Source organism: Zootoca vivipara, chromosome 12, assembly GCF_963506605.1.
Source record: "Zootoca vivipara chromosome 12, rZooViv1.1, whole genome shotgun sequence".
NCBI classification, from domain to species: Eukaryota; Metazoa; Chordata; class Lepidosauria; order Squamata; family Lacertidae; genus Zootoca; species Zootoca vivipara.
In genome coordinates, this window is record NC_083287.1 from 51,626,104 (window position 1) to 51,647,499 (window position 21,396).

Here is a 21,396-nt window from a genome sequence, read left to right on the forward strand (position 1 = left end):
CTCACTGCCAGTATGTGCCTTCCCACCAACAAGGAGGTGTGGGGAGAGAGAAGAAGTTGCCCATCCCTGATCTAAACCATCCAGTTCAAGGCCACCCATTGATGTGCCAAAGTATAGCTATTTAAATTCTGGTAGGTAATCCAAGCCGATCAAATACTGACACCGACAGTGGCGACAGATTTCAGGAGGTCCTCACCATGGTGCTGCTACCAATGAGTCTCCATTCCTCCAACACACAGACCAACAAAGCAACAAACCACAACAGTCCGACTGCTTTTCTTGTAGTCTGTTGTAAGATGGTCTGCTGTTGTCCCTGAAGGTGGCCCAGAAGCTGGAGCTAAACTGTTGGCAGGTGCAGGAAGGAGAGCTCCCATCGCACCAGTTCTGAAGGTGCCACACACTGGCTACCAGGTGTGTGATTCAAGGCCTTGTACTGTACTTGGCATATAGAGCCCCTGGGCAACTTGGTACCTAAAGAACCCCAAGGGAGCATCTTCCCTCTCACCAACCAACCTGGGTGTTATGATCAACGGGAGAGGCCTTGCATCAGAAATGTGTCCCTTAAGGTCCAGGTTGGATCATCAGAACCCCAGGATGTCTCTTCTTGTCAGAGACCTCCCAATTGGGTCTTCCCAGTACCCTTCCCATTAGAGAATCTGCAAGCTAGCCTACTATCTGTATCAGAGCTCTTCCCAAGGATAGCGCCTACGTTTTTCGTTCATGCAGTGGTTTATTTCCCCTTTCTCCTTCCTGGCTCACCACTCAGACCTTCTTCCTTTCCTTGAACCATTCTCTCTCCTTCTAATCTGACCCCTTTTCTCCTCATTTTATTTCCCATGCTGTGCCTACAAGTCTATAAATTCTTCAACTTCAATTTCCACCCACCCACCCTTTCTTTGTCCCTGGGATCTCTGCCTGACAGCACAGCATCCTGCCTTTTATGCAGTTGCTGTGAGCTTCTAGATAATGCTCACCACTGCTCACTGCTCACTGCTCACTGCTCCCATCCCATCCCATCCCATCCCATCCCATCCCACCCCATCCCATCCCATCCCATCCTCTCTGGCTCACCAGCATCTTCCCTTGAGCTACCAGGGAGAGGAACAGCATGGAAGCTAGAAGCAGCTCCTGCACTCTGTAGCAAAAGGATGCTATTTCATTTTAAAAGCAGTAATCAATGAGCCCTCGCCTATTCCAAGGAATAGGAATTGGCTAATTAGGGGGCCAATTAATCAGCAATGCTGCTGGAAGCAATTAATGGCGGAACTTGAAAGGAGGAAACGTCTAATTAAAGTTGCAAGGGATCTTTGCTGAATCTGAGCAAGCGTTCTAGAAAGATAGCACTTAAGGGATGGGCCTTGCCACATTATATAATCAGGCATGATACGGAACTGTTTTAAAATTCCTGTTGCAATTAATTGTGAAGCAGAATTACCTCTGTGGTGTTAAAAGAGCCCAGGTATGGCACCAGCCCTCTTTGGGCATGCTTCCGACATGGCCACTTCCCCCTTAAGGAGGAGGTGGTGTTGCGGGCTCTCACGACCTCCCCACGTGCGCAGGGGGTGGGTGGCCAGCCCTGTGCGACTGGGGGATTCCCTGCTGCGTCACTGGCCAGGATGACCAATCGGGTTGGTCTGGGGGTGTGGCCTGCCCCATAAAGGCAGGACGCAGCCGGGAGATCTCTCTCTCTTTCCGGCTTCCAGCTGCTCCGGTTTTCCCACCCTCCCACCCTTTAAGGTTTTCATCTCTTTTGACCTTGCTATGGACTTTGGTTGGTCACCGTTGAGGGGCCTGGTAGGAATTTTTCCACTTGGCAAATTGGCACTTGCCAATTGGTTTTCGCCTACCTCGTAGCAAATTGTCACAACTTTTAAGGTTTGGCGGTTAGGCATTGGAATATATCTGGAGAATTGAAGAGGGGAGGCAGCACCATCACCTGCCCCCCATATTGAAGGATATTCCATTAAAGGATTCTGGGGGGCGTGGTCCTGTCCGAAGCCTAGGGAGGTTAGGTCCTAAGGCATGACCCCTATCAGTGACCCCCGGGGGAGTTCCTAGTTGATGTGCATTGGCAGAACTCCCCCAACTGGTGGTTAACCCTTCCCGGACTCCCTGCAGACGGGCTGGAGTCAGATATAGTTGGTTAGATCCAATGCCTAAGTCATCATCTGTAACCAATAAAGTTGTGGCCTTTCTTATCCCGTTAACCTTAAATATTTGAGTCATGTGTCTTTATTCAACCAAGGGGTGGGGGTCGGGATCTTGCCACGCAAGAAAATCGTGTTCCAGCCAATAAAGCAATGCTATTCCCGTTTTCTTTCCGGTTAAAAAAACGGCCAGAACAAAACTCTCCAATTCCATAGAAACCCAAAACAGAAGAAGTGTTTATTATTGAAAATATTTACATCATATCTTCAGTGTGACATAAAAAGCCCCCGAGGATAGTCTACTGCATTGCCCAATGCAGATGAGACGCTCTTGATGCAATACAAGCCTCACAGCTGCATTGTCACCATAATCTTTGTATCATGTTTCCCTTTAGAAAAAAACAACAACTCATTTCTGAGCCTCCATCGAAAGAAGTTGAGAAATCTTTCGGTTGTCCTCTTTCCAGGGAAAACCAAAGGCAGCTGAAGAAGCTGGTCAGCACTCTTTCAAAGCTCAGTGGTGAAGGAGAGGTGAACAAAAAGAGAATATGGGAGAGAGAGAGGGAGAGGGAGAGGGAGAGGGAGAGGGAGAGGGAGAGGGAGAGGGAGAGGGAGAGGGAGAGGGAGAGGGAGAGGGAGAGAGAGAGAGAGAGAGAGAGAGAGAGAGAGAGAGAGAGAGAGAGATGTACTACAGAGATGGTCCATTTAAAAGCTCCGTCTGCCAGCAGGACCAGCATGTAGCACGGAAGGCAAATTCTGCTCCCAAGACCTTGGGAACAGTGGAGAAGGTCCGTGTGCAGTTTCTAACCATCCATTCCCCACATTTCCACTTTTTTTGGGGGGGGGAGAAGTGTTATCTTGGACATTGAAACAGGCTTGTAAACCGCCAAGCTAAGTGAGCTTCACCTCCAGGCCACTAGGAGAGGAAGATCACAAGGCGGCTAGATCTTTTGTTGTCATTTCATTCAGGTTTCCGGTGCTCCGCGAATGACGAAAACAGGGACATGAAAGGCCAACGGACAAACGTGAAACTCTTGAGGGCTAGCACCTTCTGCGGGCTGCGATTTGCAACCCACACAGGTGGCAAGGGGATGGGGGTAAGGCTAGCGAGAAGGATGAGGCATTCCCAGATGGTTATTTCGGCAGGACAATTGCACAGTTGCTGGTAATAGGGTGTGTGTGTGTGTGTTTTCCGGATCCCTGCCTTTTAGGTTGGTGATCCCAGCACTCCAACCGCAGTATTGTGTAGCTCTGGAAATGCGACTTTCCTCCTGGTAGCTTGGGTGGAATGTGGTTGTGTCAAAGCTGTAATGGTTTAGAGGTGGACCTAAGGTGCTATTACTGAACAGTAACACAGATCTTACAACTTGAAACCACCCAGAATTGTGAGGTTGTGTTTGTGTGCAGCATTTTAAACAACTTTAGAGGTTGAGGGCTGCTCATCAAATGCAGCATCCTTTTTTTTAAAAAAAAATTGGCACAGAGCTTCAAGTCTAGGATTTCAAGACTGTTCAATAGGACGACCTGGCAGGGATTCTGTTATGTACTGAGCTGAATCATAGAACAATAGGATCCAGAATCAGCAGTCTGATTGGTCCGCAGGAGCCACCCAACCCAACTCCAGGTGGAAGTGAATCCGCAACCTGATTGGCCTGCAGGAGCAGCCAAACAGGCGGCTGGCAGAAGTGAATCCACAAAATGATTGGCCCACAGGTGTAGCCCTGAAGTAGCCAATCAAGCAAAGCCCATTGTGTAAATAATGTATATAAGCAGATGGTTTTGGGGAAAGGGCATTCTTCTTCTCCTTGATGACTACGAGCTGAATAAAGAGCATGAAATTCACTCTCGACTCCGAGTATATTTCAGATTCCTTAGCTGTGATTCCGGCACGGCAGGCGGTTGCTTTAGATGACCTTTGGGGTCTCTTCCAACTTTAGATTTCTTTGGTTCTAGGCCCAGAGCTCACTGGGAGCAGATAGGCTTTGTATTTGGAAGGTCCTTGCACCAATCTCCATACCCTCCAGGCAGAGCTAGGAGAGGCCCCAATCCAAAACCCTGGACAGCCGCGGCCGGTCAGTGTACACAATAACACTGTGCCAGGTGGAACATTGCTATGCACTGATACCAGGCAGGTTCCCGTGATCCTAGCCACGATCCCTGCAGCCACTTCTGCTTTATAAATAAAATAAATAAGGCGGCAGACCTGTGCACACTCACTCGGGATTTTAAAGCTGAGTCAACTTGCATAGGATTGGCTTGTTAGTTTTCTAAAGGCGATGGTCTCTCGCATATGATCCCTTCATTTAGCAGGGTCCCCAGCAACAGAAGCTCAGGATCTCCCTGAAATGAGGGTAGGTTCCCTGTTATGGGCCTGCCTGGAGATTCCCCATGCAACAGATGCAGTTCTCCTATTTAGGTTTTCAAAGCATAGGGGATTTATGGATTTATGGAGGGGAGAGTGTGGGAAAGCAATAAATGGAGAACACAGTAAGGGCTGTTCCGACAGTGGCACTCCCTTGGAAGGTGGTGGACTCTCCTTCCTTGGAGGTTTTTAAGCAGAGGTTGGGTGGCCAGGGGTACTTTAGCCGAGATTCCTGCATTGCAGGGAGTTGGGCCAGATGACCCTTACAAATATATAATTTTATTACTCTACCACAGGGACGAGGAGGAATTGTGACAACCAAGGGGTTCAAAAGAGAGAAAAAAAGAACACAGGGAGAAAGATTATTTCTCTGGTGTGGGGAGGAGGAGGAGGAGGAGGAGGAGGAGGGAGAACAAAACTCTCCATAGTCAGCTGGTGGTTGGCTGGGACTTGTCACACGGCTGCTGTCTGCTTTATACTGTGAAAACTAATCCTTGTTGGAGAGGTTGGGATGGACATGGCCCGAGCCACGCGGACTCGTAGGGAGTGGTGGTCTTGCCAGCGGTGCCATCTTTTCCGGGCTGCAGAACGTACCTAGTGGGAAGGAGAAAGAGATAGAAAAAGAAAAAGAGAGAAAGAGAGAGGGCGAGTCAATGGCGTGATGCAGCAGCAAAAAAAGCTAATGCACTTCTAGGCTGAGTGGTAATTCCAATCCATTCTGCCCCACCAGGAGCCCTGTGCCCTGTTCTGGGCAGCACACTTTAAGACAAGCTGGAACAGGTGCACAGGAGGGCAACCAAGATGATCAAGGGTCTGGAAACTAAGCCTGGTGAGGAACGGTTGAAGGAGCTGGGTATGTTTAGCACAAGGAAGAGAAGTCTGAGAGCAGATATAACCATCTTCAAATATCTCAAGGGCTGTCACACGGAAGAGGCAGCAAGCTTGTGTTTTCCTGCTCCGGGGGGCAGTACTAAATATCAGAAAGAACAGTAAGAGCTGTTTGACAGTTGAATGGACGCCCTCAGGAGGCAGGGGTGTAGCGTGGGGAGGGCCAGGGTGGTCGTAGCCCCAAGCACATGGTTTTGAGGGCTGCGTTGGCTGGCTGGGCTCCCTCCTGCAAGGGTGGCCCTGTGAACTCTCCATGCCCCACGCCTGCTTGGTGATGAGAGTCTGGCTGGTGCAATGGGTTTTGTTCACCCTCCACACCCAGCCCCTGGTCCCGCCCTGATCCCCCCCGGCGCCAATAAAGGACGCAATGCCACTGCCAGGCGGCAATAGACTCTCCTTCCTTGGAGGTTTTAAAGCAGAGATTGGGTGTCCATCTGTCATGGATGCTTTAGTTGAGATTCCTGCATTGCAGGGGGCTGGACCGGATGAATCTGGGGATCCCTACCAACTGTACAATTTTACGAGACTGTGTGTTAGAGGTAATTACTTTACTTTGGGGAGGAGCTGTCAGGAGTATGGGCAGGAGTCAGGCTCTGGGGCCTGTAGTGCTTTGCAGGACTGGGGCCTGCCTCAGCTTGTGCTGGAGAAGCAAGGAGTGGCCACTCAGGTGAGGCCACTTGATAACTCACTGCACCTGGTGGCAGGAGCTGGGAGGGACAAAAGCTCAGCATTTCCCTTCAGCTCTTTGCCACAGCGACGCTATCCCTGCCTGGTTGCATCTGGCCTCTTGCTCCTTGGACCCTTGCCTTGCCGACGCCTTGATCCTTGGACCCTTGCCTTGCCGACGCTTTGCTCCTTGGACCCTCGCCTTGCCGACGCCATGATCCTCAACCCTTGGACCTTCGCCTTGCCGACGCCTTGCTCCTCGACCCTTGGACCTTCGCCTTGCCGACGCCTTGCTCCTCGACCCCCAGACCTTCGCCTCCGCCCGGCTCCTTGACCCTGCAACTGCCTGCTGCTGGACCCTCAGCCCTGCACCTGTTCCTGCTTCTACACCACCATCTTGCCTCTGGTCCTGACATCCTCAGCCAGGGCTTCAACCGCCCGCCGACCAGACCGTGACAGGAGCTAACCTGGAGGCCAACTGAGCAGAGGGACATCCTTTCATAGCCCCGTGAATCTTGGTTGAGAGACTAGGATTTGGTTGGGAGAGGGAAGAGCTGTGGCTCAGAGGGACAGTTTTTGCCATGCATGCAGGACGCTTGATCCCCAATACTGCCTCTAGGTAGGACTAGGGAAGACCATGGGGAGCACTCTGTCCATGTGGACCAAGGACAGACTACATAGCTTGCTGATCCACCTTTTTTCCTTTTTTTTGCCTCCGGCATGTCGCCCCCAGAAGAGTGCATGTGAGCAAACATGGGCCTCAAATCTAAAAAGGTTTCCTGCCCCTTGGCAAAAGCCTTGCTGAGCAGCAATGCCCTCCTGGCCCTACGAATCTGGTGATTCTGATTTCTGACGGATGCTTTCATAACCACATGCCTCCTTCCTGAGAGATGCCTGAAAAGCTTCTCTCAACAGCGATGTGCAGGCAGGTGGGTAGCTCATCAGTTAAACCGTGATTCATAATGGGCTATTATGACAAGCAAGCTCCCAGGCTGCTGAATCCGTAATAAAAGCCACTTTTAGTACAATGAAGCAGATTGTTGCTTGGTGCTCCTAAGACAATCTCACTGTTGCAAAACCTGCTGCTTAGAGGGAGATTTCCCAGGCTATCAGTGCTGCAGATTCACTCACTCACAGCCCTTTATGACTGATTCATCACTTAGTTTCTTTCTACAGTTGAATGGATAACTGACTGCAAGTTCAGGTTTCTCAGAGCTGGCATCTTGGGACTACAAATGAAATCAACCACCTTGGGTGAGGTGGTACCTTCTCTCCAGGATTGAGATTTCCCAAAGATATGAACCACATTCCTTATGTACAGTGTCTATTGTCTAGTCCCAAACTTGGTTTTCCATCTGTTTTTTGACGTTGTTGTTGTTGTTTAGTCGTTTAGTCGTGTCCGACTCTTCGTGACCCCATGGATCAGAGCACGCCAGGCACTCCTGTCTTGCACTGCCTCCCGCAGTTTGGTCAAACTCATGCTGGTAGCTTCGAGAACACTGTCTAACCATCTCGTCCTCTGTCTTCCCCTTCTCCTTGTGCCCTCCATTTTTCCCAACACCAGGGTCTTTTCCAGGGAGTCTTCTCTTCTCATGAGGTGGCCAAAGTATTGGAGCCTCAGCTTCACAATCTTTCCTTCCAGTGAGCACTCAGGGCTGATTTCCTTAAGAAAGGATAGGTTTGGTCTTCTTGCAGTCCATGGGACTCTCAAGAGTCTCCTCCAGCACCATAATTCAGAGTAGGTTTTGGACTACAACTCCCATTATCCCTAGCTAGCAGGACCAGCGGTCAGGGATAGTGGGAGTTAGACTTGGTTAGTTGCTTGTTGCCCAAATGTCCCCAAGCGACTCTCTCAACACATTTAGAAACATAAACACGTCGCGCTATTAACAGATTCATACAAAACACCTGCAATTCGCACACACAACATACACAAAACAGCACCCCCCTCAAATGGCAACAGCAAACTTTGGCAGCACATAAGAAAAGGGCTAAACAGTCACCACCTCGCTGCCCAAGCCTCGGTGCGCAACTCCAATGAACATGTTAACAATATCCAGTCCTCTAGCAGCACAGAAATAAGCATAAAATCCAGCTGCTAAAAAACCTTGCATACACACATACACACACACACACACACGATTGAATTGCTGTATTTCTATTTGCTGTCTTAACCATATCTGGCGCCCTGGTGCCAAGATCCCTCTGGCACCCCCCGTGAGTGAGGCGGGCAGGAGGGGCATGCAGGGAGCTGAGAGGCGCGGAGGAGGCAGCCCCAGGCTCGCGCTCCCTGCGCACCTCCGGAGAACGGCCTGAAGCCGCTCAAAAACTGAGAGGCGCGGAGGAGGCGGCCCCAGGCTCCTGCTCCCCATGCAAAGCTCTGCAGGCGTGCGGGGAGTGCGAGCCTGGGGCCGCTGCACCACGCCTCTCAGCTGTTCAGGCGCCCCCAGGCCAGCGCTCCCCACGCACCTTCCGGAGAGCTGCCTGGAGCTGCTCAACAGTAGAGGCGCACGGAGGCAGACACCAGTGTTCGGCACCTCTTCCGCGCCCCTGATGGCCAGGCGCCCTGGCGCCTTGTGCCACCCAGCCCGGGCCTAGGGACGGCCCTGTAAGTGGCTTTGACTACTTTACGCAGAGAAGAAGCTGACATAGTCATTTGCCAACCAAAATAAATGTCTATTATTATTATTATTATTATTTTGCAATGGAATGGAAGCTGTGATGACACCTCCAAGGTGAGAATTCCAAGCTTCAAAACCTCTCTTATTTGATCAGATATAGAGCCTGGATTTGATCAGATATGGAGCCTGGCTCTTCCGTGACCTGAAATGTGAGCTGCAGGCCGTGTTTAGCACCTGCTAAAAAGAGCCTGCGGTTTGCTTTTCAGAGCTCTGCAGGATCCTTCCTGACAGAGAGGAGAGAGAGGCAAAGCGGGTGTGAAGTCACAATGGAAAGAAGAAGAAACTGCTTCTTCTTCTTCCTGATATTCCTCTCCATTATCTCTCTCATCTAGTCTAATCTTCCCCGGCAGCTTGGCGGGAGAGGAGCAAGGAAGGTTAGCAGCCAAGGCAGAGAGATAACAACCTTAAACAACAGAAAAGGACAGAAAGCCCATTTTCAGCTGGTCGGGGAGATTAGTTAGGGAACCAGGAATGAATGGATGTGCTTTCTGCCCTGCAGAGCTGTTGGGTACAACTAATGCTCAGTAATGATGGGATGGCAGGTATTGCTGAACGATTTCCCCCTTCTAGTGTTTTGAATCACCAAGGGATTTGCCCCCCCCCTTCCCCAAGAGAAAATACATCAATTATGGGCACCACATAGATGCTTATCTATAAATACCGCAGTTATAAATAAAAAGCCAGCTTGCTTCAAATGGATCGGAGGAGAAATGGCAGGACTCCTTTTTCTCCATGGCTGGAAAGTGGCTGCCGCTCTTAATTCACGCTAGGAGGAAACAATTGAATCTGCTGGTGGAACGTCAGAAGTAGTTGATTTTCAAGATTGTTTTTCCAGTCAGATGAATACGATGTATTCCTTTGGCATGGAAAATAACTGCCCCCGTTTCCCAGATGCGATGGGAACAGATAAATCTATCCTCCAGCTGTCTGTCTACGTAGTTCGGCCTTCAACAGGTGAGTGCCCTGCAGATGTTTCCGTTGTCATCTCCCATCAGCTCAGTTTTGCTGGCTGGTGTGGTGGGATTTGCAGCACAAAACATCTGGAAGGCACCGCCTTTGCAAAGGCAATCGGAGAGTTCTGCTCTCGTTTCTGCCCTATAATCTCTCCTTTCTAATTTGTAAAGAAAGCGCTTTTATTTATTTTAAAGTTTACTCTGCCTTTTGCTTAGATGCTTACAAGGCAGCTTACGAAAAAACCGAGTGAGAAGCAGCGAACAATAAAGGCAGCTTGCATAACAAAACAAAAACGAACCCTCTTCCCACAAGCACATAAAATGCTAATCAGCCCCAAACCTGGTTATAGAGAAATGTTTTCACCTGGTGAAAGGAGGAGGGAAACTTTAAAAAAGCATACGTGCTGTGCTTAAAAAGGCACAGGAGTATAGGAAGCTGAATTATACTTGCTGGAGTTTGGCAAATATATTGGAGTGGGGTGCCAAAACAAACAGCCTGGTAAGGCTGCCTGGTGGGCGCTGTTGCTCCCTTCCCTTCTCTGTGAGAGAAAGCAAGAGGACGCCCAATGCGCTGTGATGAGAGACTTCACTTAGAATGCGCTTTGAGCCTCTTGGTCAGAGGCGGCCAATATGGAGCCTGCCAGATGTTGGATTTAAGCTCCTATCAGACGCCAGCAGCATGGCCGGTGAACAGGGATGAGGGGTGCTGTGGTCCAGAAACATCTGTAGGGGACCATGTTGGTTTGCCCCTGCATTAAATTGATATGGGAAAAGGAAGTTAAAACTGGCGACAACAGGACCGCCTCCTGTTCCAGGCTGAAGTCTGCAGAATTTGCTTTTGAAGAGCCCAGGGTATGGAACCTGAGTGTTCAGGACCACGGCCAGCTCATTTTGGGGCTGGGAGCTCCATGCAAGGGAGCCTAAGTGCTGATGGAAGGGTGTTCGAAGCTCTGTTTTCTCAGAGGGAAGCTCTTTCGGCTTAGAAAGGCATTTCCAAAATACAGTAAAGTTATAGGTCATCCGGCTGACTCCAAACAGGAGCCCACAACCATTACAACTATTTCTGCTATACAAGGCCAGACACACACCTTCTCCTAACAACTCTGTGCAGTATGTCAACAATAATGGTAAGGATAATATTCTGAATATCCTCATCAGTGTACAGTGGTACCTTGGTTCTCAAACACTTTGGTTCTCAAACTCCGAAACCCCAGAAATAAGTGTTCCAGTTTTTGAATGTTTTTCGTAAGCCAAACATCCGAGGTGGCTGTCGGTTATTGTTTCCGGGGCGCCTGCGCCAGTCAGAAGGTTTTCGAACATTTTGGAAGTCAAACGGACTTCGAGAACTGATTAAGTTTGGCACTTTTGTTTTTGTTATTTATTTTGTGGTTTTGTTTTTGAGGCTTTTTCAATTAATTTGTGTTTGTGACTGTGTGGAATCCAGTTCAGCTACTGATTGATTGATTTTGTGACTGAGGAAATGGATAAAAGCCCCCCATCCAAACAAGGACTATCATCAGCGCTGGTAAGAAAAAAATTAATTTTAATTTTTATCATCTACAATACTGTCTTATTTATTTTATAGCACAGTACATTGATTATTGCTTTCATTTTATGGATCAATGGTCGTGTTAGATAGTAAAATCCATGTTAAATTGCTGTTTTAGGGGTTGTTTTTAAAAGTCTTGTTGTTTAGTCGTTTAGTCGTGTCCGACTCTTCGTGACCCCATGGACCATAGCACGCCAGGCACTCCTGTCTTGCACTGCCTCCCGCAGTTTGGTCAAACTCATGTTCATAGCTTCGAGAACACTGTCCAACCATCTTGTCCTCTGTTGTCCCCTTCTCCTAGTGCCCTCAATCTTTCCCAACATCAGGGTCTTTTCCAAGGATTCTTCTCTTCTCATGAGGTGGCCGAAGTATTGGAGCCTCAGCTTCACGATCTGTCCTTCCAGGGATCACTCAGGGCTGATTTCCTTAAGAATGGATAGGTTTGATCTTCTAGCAGTCCATGGGGCTCTCCAGCACCATAATTCAAAAGCATCAATTCTTCGGCGATTAACGGATTAACAGATTAATCCATTTTGCACTGCTTTCTATGGGAAAGCACGCCTTGGTTTTGGAATGCTTTGGTTTTGTAACAGACTTCTGGAACGGATTATTTTACCTCAAGGGCACAGAAGAAAGATCCCCATTCTAAGGAAATTAAACCTAAAGTTTGCAAGGCAAAGGGTGAAAACCAGCAAATGTCCCCATTTCACAGGCAGGGAGCTGAGGCCCAGAGCTATAAGGGCCATAGCACCAAGAGACTGCATCACTGCCTGGGGAAATTGAACTAATGTCTCCTTGCCTCCAGCCCACTGCTTTAAACTACATCTCATCTCGACTATATCTTCCGGATTCAGCGCCAGCGTCGATCGGCGGGGTTTCGTCTCGTCTCCGAGACGGCCCGTCTCTGCTAGGAGTGGGGAGGGCAGCGAGAGCGACGCTGCGCCCCTTAGAACCTCGGGAAGGGCGTCCCGAGGGCAATTTGCTCGGCACAGACCCAATCCGGACTCCCCAACTCTTCGGCTAGCTCTAATAAGAGCTCCGGAGCGAGGAGGGTAGAAGTCGCGGGGGCCATTTTGAGCGGCAACGTTATTCTAGCAGGGAGAAGCTTCAAGCCGAAGGCGGAGAGCGCTGGATTCTTCCGAAAATAAAATGATTGGAAAAGACTGTAAGTAACCTCATGATTTGGATTATTATAAAACAATTTGGATCTGGGAGAGAGGGGAGAAAAGAGGAAGCCACCCCCCCCCACGGCAACAAAAGAGACAGTAAATAGAAACCCGAGGCCATAAACAGAAGATTTACAATTCAAAGGATCCCTCAAAGGCATCAAAGAGAATCTCCCCTTTGATGCAGGGTGAAAAGGGGAGAGAGACTGCGGTTTATGATGCCCTGCAATAAGAGGTACAGCCTAAGAAAAAAAACCTTTCCACTCGGGAGCCGGCAGCCCAGACAACCCAGTGAGTTGTCAGGATTTATGAGTCAAATTTTACTTCACTTTGTATTTCTGGACTTTGTGGAAACTCTTTTTTGGCTTAAGTGTTTGTGAAATGTGAGTTCGAACTTTATGGTTAATAAGACTTGAAGAATGCAGCCAGCTTGTTAAAATGGAGTCGAAAAATAAACTGTGATCATATTCCACCCCACGTGACAAGTTTTGACCTTGGCAGGACTGAAATATGTCAACAAAAAAGTGTTCCCCTGAGTTCCAGCGGTCTGTTTTGACCTTAATGTGGGAAACAAGAATAGAGTTATGTCAAGAGGAGACACGACGGCAAGAGTTACAGGAAAAATTCCAGGAGGTGATGGCGGAATATGATTTTTTAGGAGATGAAGCTTTGGACACTGAAAAAGATGAATGTGAGAATGACAATGATGGGGAAGGAAAAGAAGAAGATGAGGATTGTGATGATTCAACACAAAATGAAGCACACCACGAAAAAAATGATGACTCTACTCTACAAAAAGTTGGATGGAGTGCCCTGCTTTTGAGGGGGGCACGATTGGTATCATTGGAACTCCAGAACGCCCACAGGGAAGAAGGAAAAAATATGCAGAGAAGAGAAGAAATTCAGGGGTCCTGTATGGTGGCCTGGATGACAAAAGACTGTAAACAGGGGGTGGGGTGAAGGGAAAGTGATGTTGTGATTAAGGATGGATTAACAGGTTTATAACTGGTCTGCTGATTTTGGAATTTGCTGGATTGGGGGGGGGGAAGCCGGCAATCGGGGATGTAAGGTTAAATTGAGAATAGTTATAGTTTTAAAAGTGAATGGATTTTGGAAAATGTGAAAATATGGAGGCTTATAGAGGGAGAAAAAACAAAAAATTAGGCACGGGAAGAGAAAATGGGAGTTTGATTTCTCAGTGATTTGAATATTAGATGAAAATGTTAACAATTGATTTATAAGTTGTATAAGATGCAAAGGTGTATTTTTATAAAGTAAGAAACTGTTGCAGATGATAAAAAAGGGATGAAAACCGGGGAAGGGGGGGGGGAGGGGAAGCCCACAAAATATGGTTTTACAATTATGAATGCAAGAAAAATTTTTTTGTTTTGTATTGTTTTTTCTTTTTTCTTTTTTCGCTCTTTCTTTTTTTTTCCCCTTTTTTCCTATTTCTATTTTTCTCTCTTTTTTTTTGGTATGACAATAGATGGTTGGATGGATGTCCTCCTGCGTACTGCCCTGGTTTGCTGGAGCTCCCTGGTGGCAGGGGGGGGCTTTGGGGTCAGGGGAGGGGGGGGAGGACAGAAACCCAAGCATAAAATGCACCATCTCTGACTGTTCACATACATGGGATACTTCTGTGGCAGGGGAGGACCCATGTGGGTGGGTAGGAAGGAGGTGGAAAAGGGGTTTAAGTATGTACCTTTTTTTTTTTTTTGCTTTTTTGTATTTTGTAAAATTAATAAAAAGTATGTACAAAAAAAAAAAAATAAAAAAAAAAATAAACTACATCTCATCTCGACTATATCTCATCTGGCATTTAGCGTGGTGGTTCCTTATTTTCTCACTGGAAAACCGTACATGACTTTTTAGGGATTCCAGCTCCGATACCTGAAAAGAAAGATGCAAGCAAATTTTCTCCCTCAGCCGGCTCTCATTCTCTCTCTCTCTCTCCCCTCCCCCAGCCTCTGGTAACCTTTTTGAAGTGCGCCTGGGGAATGGCAAAGAAGTGCAATTGCCCATGATGGCACTGACAGCGAAAGTGCAGCCGAGATGCCGGGAATGGCATAATACTATATTGGGAGAAGGCAGGTGGCATAGCAAAGCACCCCGGAGGGCCCTGCAGCAGGCAGAGCGATGGAGCACAGATGCTGAGGAGGAGGGTGACTTCACAAAGCAAAGGTCCTTTGGATGCAAAGGTTAAACCTCTGCCCCACAGGGCTTTCACACCCACCTCTGGCCTCTCCCCATTCCCTCCCTCCAGGTAACCATTCCCTGAAAGCCCCTTCTCCTTGCAATTGCCACGGAGAAGGGGTGGGTTTGCATCAGGAAAGGACGGGGGGGGGGAAGGGAGGGCTTAAACCAAACCCTCGCCTCTTTCCCCTGAAACACCCCCAGCTGCTGTGATTTCATTTCATTATATTTCAAAAATTCACCCTACTGCTCTTCAGCACAACAACATTTTTTTTGGTAAACTTATAAAACAGGGTAGAGGAACCCTTTTAAATTCCAGGGCTACATTCACCCCCCCCATGAGCCTTCTGGGAGACCACCTGCTCATGGCGAGTGGAGCCAGAAAGAACAGAGGTCCGATGAAAGGAGCAAGCAGCAGCAAATCACACTGAGTGAGTTGTAGTTAACTCATTATTGGCAATACAGGAACCACACAGGAGTGTCAGGCCTAATGAGCACAGCAACTCATCTCCGGCAAGTATTGCCTTCATGAAGACTAAAGGCCCTCGTCTCCCCACAGTTACCTATGTCTCCTCCTCTCCGGGGTTTTTCCAAGCAATCTGATACTATGCCTGCGTGCCTGCCTTTGCTCCTCCCATTTCATGCCTCTTCTGGTTCTGGGAGACAAGCGGGGAGGCGAGCTGGGTGCAGCAGGACTGGGAGAGACCTGGGCCTCTTCACGATCTCTGCCTCTTAGCCTTCCTCTTCTCCTGCTTCAGCTTCTGGGCTTCTCTCTGCCACAGACTCTCCCCATTCACACAGCCCTGTTACCTCTTCAGCTTCCAACATCTCCTCTTCCCAATTGTGTCCCTCTGATGCCTCATTGTCATGTGATAAAACTATATTGGGAGAAGGCAGGTGGCATAGCAAAGCACCCTGGAGGGCCCTGCAGCAGGCAGAGCGATGGAGCACAGATGCTGAGGAGGAGGGTGGATGCAAAGGTTGCATGACAACTGATCAATGGCTATGGCTCTTTTGCAAAAGTCAGAGGTTTCTTCTATCCCTCCCTCCCTCCCTCCCTCCCTCCCTCCCTCCCTCCCTCCCTCCCTCCCTCACTTTCTCCCTCTCCTCCCACCTGCCACACTTCTCTGAATTCTCCATCCTGGGAGAGCCAGTGTGGTGTAGTGGTTAAGAGCGGTAGACTCGTAATCTGGGGAACCGGGTTCGTGTCTCCGCTCCTCCACATGCAGCTGCTGGGTGACCTTGGGCTAGTCACACTTCTTGGAAGTCTCTCAGCCCCACCCACCTCACAGAGTGTTTGTTGTGGGGGAGGAAGGGAAAGGAGAATGTTAGCCGCTTTGAGACTCCTTCAAATAGTGATAAAGCGGGATATCAAATCCAAACTCTTCCAAACTCCTCTTCTTCATCCCACCACCACTCCCCGGACTCTGAACCTTCTTCCTTTGGTGGTTCATCCCACCATTCCTCTGCGTCCAACCAGCCCCTGACAACTGATCAATGGCTATGGCTCTTACCTTTGCAAAAGTCAGAGGTTTCTTCTATCCCTCCCTCTCTCTAACACACACACACACACACACACACACACACACACACACACACACACTTTCTCCCTCTCCCCCCACCTGCCACACTTCTCTGAATTCTCCATCCAGCCAAATAATAATAATAATAATATATTATTTATTATTTATACCCCGCCCATCTGGCTGGGTTTCCCCAGCCACTCTGGGCGGCTTCCAACAGAAAAATAAAACACAGTAATCTATTAAACATTAAAAGCCTCCCTGAACAGGGCTGCCTTCAGATGTCTTCTAAAAGTCTGGTAGTTGTTTTCCTCTTTGACATCTGTTGGGAGGGCGTTCCACAGGGCGGGTGCCACTGCCGAGAAGGCCCTCTGCCTAGTTCCCTGCAACTTGGCTTCTCGCAACGAGGGAGACGCTCCTTCAGGTATACTGGACCGAGGCCATTTAGGGCTTTAAGAAGCATCATCACAGTCCACAGAGCACAGAGCACATGTCACCTAGACAAAAGCACTCAAGGAGGCCCTGAAGCATGGCCGATGAGAAGTGGCCCTCATGTGTGTGCATGTGTGTGAGAACAGGCCCTCTGCTAGGACATGGGCCCTTGCCATCTGGCCGAGCATGCCAACCCTTGGTGGCCGAACCCTGATGAAATAGCGTTATCTGTTTTATCCCATCTCCTCTCTCTCCTGTGTCTGGAGTGACTCACATAAGCGTGCCATTGATGGACTGAACAATGCAAAGAGGAAGCAGCAGCAGTCTGGTAAACTGGGGGAAGCCGCCACTGGCAAATGTGGTTGGGTTGACATAGGAAGGACCTTCCTCCCCATTTGTGTGTTTCAAGAAGCCTTCGAATAATTGCAAGTGCTGAGCAAGAGGCGCACGGGGAAGGCCTCTCTACTTTGCACAGGGCAGCAGGTGGAGAGCAGGGACTCACACAGGCAGAAAGGGAAGCAAATGAGTCCCAAAATTATCACAATCAAATGCTGTTATACCAGGCTAATGGGATGGAGTGGGCCAACTCACAAAAGGTGGAGCAAAAAGAGAAGAACGGTGCTGTTATTAATGGCTCTGAAAAGTGGGCAGGGAGAGGAGAGAAAACTATTAGGATGCTGCTCTGCTTGAGTGGAGTGGATGAGCGCTCAATGAATGGCTCTCTGAAGGAAGATGGGAAACTTCTCCCCAGAGTCCAAAGGGATTAAACGGCCTGCAGTGAGGAAATGGGAGCAAGATGTGTGTGTAGAAGCCAGCTTTAAAACCCTTGTTAAAGCAAATGGTTCTTGCAAAGTTCTTGCTCAGCAAATGTACAAATAGTGGAAGATGTTGTTGCATTGTCAGCCAGAGAGTCAGGGAGGTGTTTTCCCTGAGAGTGCACACCATCCCCAGGAGATCATATAGGAAGTTGCCTTATTCTCAGTCAAATACCTGGCCTGGCTCAGTATTGTCTACACTGGCTGGCAGAGGCTCTCCAGCGTTTGGGGCAGAGGAGTTTCCCAGCCCTACCTGGAGATGCCAAGGGGAGGGGATTGAACCCGAGACCTTTTGCCTGCAAAACAGATGCTCACCCTCTGAGCTATGATCCTTCCCTGTAATTTTGCATTTGCTACACCCATTTGCTCCAGTCTGCTGGTGTGCACACTTGTTTGCCGCATCTGAACTCTATTTTTTGAGATGTACCGTATTTTTGTGTGTATTAGATGCCGCCATGTATAAGATGCCCCCTATTGTTTTAAACCCAAAATTAAGAAATTAAGTTGTTTAGCTTTTGGGGGTGGGGGAGGGGGAGGGGAGGTCACTCCCGCCAATCGCTCACCCACCTGCCTGCCACTGCTGCTCGCTTGCCACAGCCACTACCGATCACACACCTTGCCGCAGCCGCCAATTGTCTGCCTGCTCGCCGCCACCAACAGCCCACCCGCCCACTTGCCGCAGCCAATCACCTCCCCGCCTCACCACAGCTTCCAATCGCCTGCCCAATTGCTGTAGCCACACCCAATCGCCAGCAGGCCTTGCCACAGCCACCAATCACCCGCCCAATCACCCCTGCCAATCTCCTGCTTGGTGCAGCCATTAATCACCCCCCCCCCTGCATTCACTATCTGTGTATAAGACGGCACCCAATTTTTGCCTATTTTTTAAAAGCAAAAAGCATCGTCTTATACACTGAAAAACATGGCATATTTCAAAGCAAAGGTTTGGAGTGGATACGGATTCAGAATGTTTTGCCATATTTTTTTGGGGGGGGTAGAGAAGTTAAGATTGTGCATATCAAGGGGCTGTGAGGATAACATGCGTAATCTGATGTATGTTGCAGATCCTACAAGCATGTTGAAAATCCTTAATTTACCCAGCCCAGCAAGCTATGAAGCAACTGACTTGCCTGGTGTCTCAGTCTCTCCTATGTAAATTGGAAAGAATTTCATGGACGTATGTCATAGAATTGCAGAGTGGGAAGGGAGCACAAGGGTGATCTGGTCCAACCCCCTGTGATGTGGGAATCTTTTGCTCAACCTGGGGCTCGAACCCACGACCCTGAGATGAATAGTCTCATGGTTTACCGACTGAGGCTTCCCTCATAGAGTGGCTGGGAAGACAAACATAACCAAGACCGGATGGTCCTTTTTCTATTAGGAAGCATGACTTCCCCCTTTTGCTTAAAAAAACCAAACACCCCACCAACTTTTTATGAATGGACGGTGCAGTCAGAGAATAATGAAACTTACCTCTCCATTTAAGAAGCAGTAAAACACAGACACAAAAAAGCCCTAGAAGAAACAGAAAGACATCGGTATGAGGTTATTTTTCTCCCGTTGCAAAGGAGGTTAGAAAGATGCATGGGGGGAAAAGGCTGGAATGTTTGGGGATGAACATCACAAAGCCCTCCCCCCCTTTTTTTTTACTCCTGATGTCCCTCAGCCAATATTCCTCTGCCAACAAGTTGATTCTCGAGCCGTTGCTTTATTGAAATACTCTGCGAGCTCTAGCGGTCGACAGAGTAACACACTTGTCAACCGCACCCATTTTGGGTTTTTCTTTTAACATCCCTTACCTGAAAAGACTGCAAGAAGGAATTGAAGTAGATGAAAAATATCTGGGAGATATCATCTTCCCCGGGGTTGACGAAGAAGAGCATGTAGGTAATACCAAGGAGAGGCAGAAGAACTAATGTTGCTTTGACGGCCTTCCTGTTAAGGAGATCAAAGGGGAAAAGTTCACAAAAACAGCAGAAAATGAGAACATTGGTGGAGGAGACCATCTCACCAATGAAATGCTGAAATGGCATGTTTAGTGAATGAGACTGGATTTGCCTGACTTGTGGTAGTTTCTAAGGCAGGCATCCCCAAACTGCGGCCCTCCAGATGTTTTGGCCTACAACTCCCATGATCCCTAGCTAACAGGACCAGTGCTCAGGGATGATGGGAATTGTAGTCCAAAACATCTGGAGGGCCGAAGTATGGGGATGCCTGGTCTAAGGTATGTGTGGGATGAAAAATCTGCATGTTATGGCCAAACGTTCAGCCTGCTTTTGAAACCCAGGAACCCAACAAAGTTGATCTGATCTTGCCCAAGTCAATATCGACACAGCCAGGGATAGATGAGTCGGACAATTTCAGTGCCTGCCTGGTTCCCATTTTTCCAATCTTAAACCTATTTCCCCACATTTCCACATCAGTTTGTGATTTACAGTGGTACCTCGGTTTATGAACACAATTGGTTCCGGAAGTCTGTTCATAAACTGAAGCGTTCATAAACTGAAGCGAACTTTCCCATTAAAAGTAATGGAAAGTGAATTAATCCGTTCCAGATGGGTCTGCGGCGTTCATAAACCGAAAATTCATAAACCGAGGTGTTCATAAACCGAGGTTCCACTGTATAAGAAAGTCATCAGGAAAACTAAGCAGAGTTTTAGTTCTGATTTATCCCAATAGACACATATTTGTATGGAATTTGGCCTAATATACACATTTTTGCAACACAGTTTTCACCATTATATGCATTTTTGTACACATTGCTTGGCTGGAGAACTACACTGCAAAATTCAGAGAAGGGTGAATTTTGAATGGTGGCTGTGTTTTGGTTCGCATATTTTTTTCATGAAGTGCAAATTAGGTAGGTTTACCTCTCAATGTGAACTGAATTGAATCCACCACCCCCCATCCCTAACTCTGTCCAAAGAATAAATGGAAAATAATAGATTTAAAGGTCTGGGTAATCTATTTTTTTTAGGTCTCTGCTAGTGCTTAAAAAAAAAGGAGACTCAGTGGTGCCAGGCATAACACTCTGAAAGCACAGTTCTGCAATTCAGGTGCTACCACCGAAAAGGCCCTGTTTTCACTTGGGAAACTGGGCATTCCTCTGCAAGGTCCTAATTCATTTGCCTCAGTTATACGTATGCTAAAATCAAACTCCCGAAGAGCTGACCTATACATTTCACAACGTTGTGGTATAACCCTGGGTGTGTGTGTGCTCCTGGAACTGTACCACTTCAGAAAATGGGTGGTGCAAATCATAAGCTTAAATACTCTACAAACTCTTTCCCTGTGAAAAATTAGGAGGTGCAAGCCAGGCATTTCTCTAAACCAGGCATCCCCAAACTTCGGCCCTCCGGATGTTTTGGACTACAATTCCCATCTTCCCTGACCACTGGTCCTGTTAGCTAGGGATCATGGGAGTTGTAGGCCAAAACATCTGGAGGGTCGCAGTTTGGGGATGCCTGCTCTAAACCCTCGTTTTCTATTTGCAAGGAGTTCTTAACCTCAAACATGCAACCCCACCCCCTGATTTCTGAAATGATACAGCCCTAGGAGAGCTGTGCCATGTGTCTCCTCTGTTACCCCATAATTTGACTCTAATATGCTTCATGTTGCTCTATCCCAAATTTCTACAGCTGGGTCTATAGAGCTAGGTATCTCTTGCTTAGCTTGCTAGCACAACCTTGAGCAGAGCTCTTCAGCAGATCAGGTTCAGCAAAGATTATCTCCTTTGCAAAAAAAGGCAAAAAAGAGGGGGGAGAGAATAGAGGACTTGTAAAGAGCAGATCAGCTTATTTTAATTTGCTTGCAGAAGAGCTGCTTTGCAAAGCATTAGCTGGGATCTAGCAAGTCAGCTTTCGGAACATTTAGCTTAATTGCCAATAAATTTGATTCCAAAAATTCAAACGAAGGTGGAGCTGAACAGGAGAGAGAGAGAGGGAAATTAGCTTTCAATGTGAGAGTGAGGGAAATGGGTCTTAAAGCCAGGGTTTTTCCTGCACAGAGGGGGAAAGTCAGC

General features: G+C 48.2%; 1 protein-coding gene across 1 annotated transcript in view; it reads right to left on the reverse strand.

Moving 5' to 3' along the window:
• Positions 1-4,894: 4,894 nt before the first annotated feature.
• Positions 4,895-21,396, reverse strand: part of CRHR2 (corticotropin releasing hormone receptor 2) — a 115,912-nt gene continuing 99,410 nt past the window's right edge. The window contains exons 9-11 of the mRNA XM_035129604.2: positions 19,175-19,310; positions 18,849-18,890; positions 4,895-5,103 (exon numbers count right to left, since the gene is read on the reverse strand). Coding sequence (XP_034985495.2) covers positions 4,963-5,103; positions 18,849-18,890; positions 19,175-19,310 — 319 coding nt within the window. The 3' untranslated portion in view covers positions 4,895-4,962. The remainder of the gene's footprint in view (positions 5,104-18,848; positions 18,891-19,174; positions 19,311-21,396) is intronic.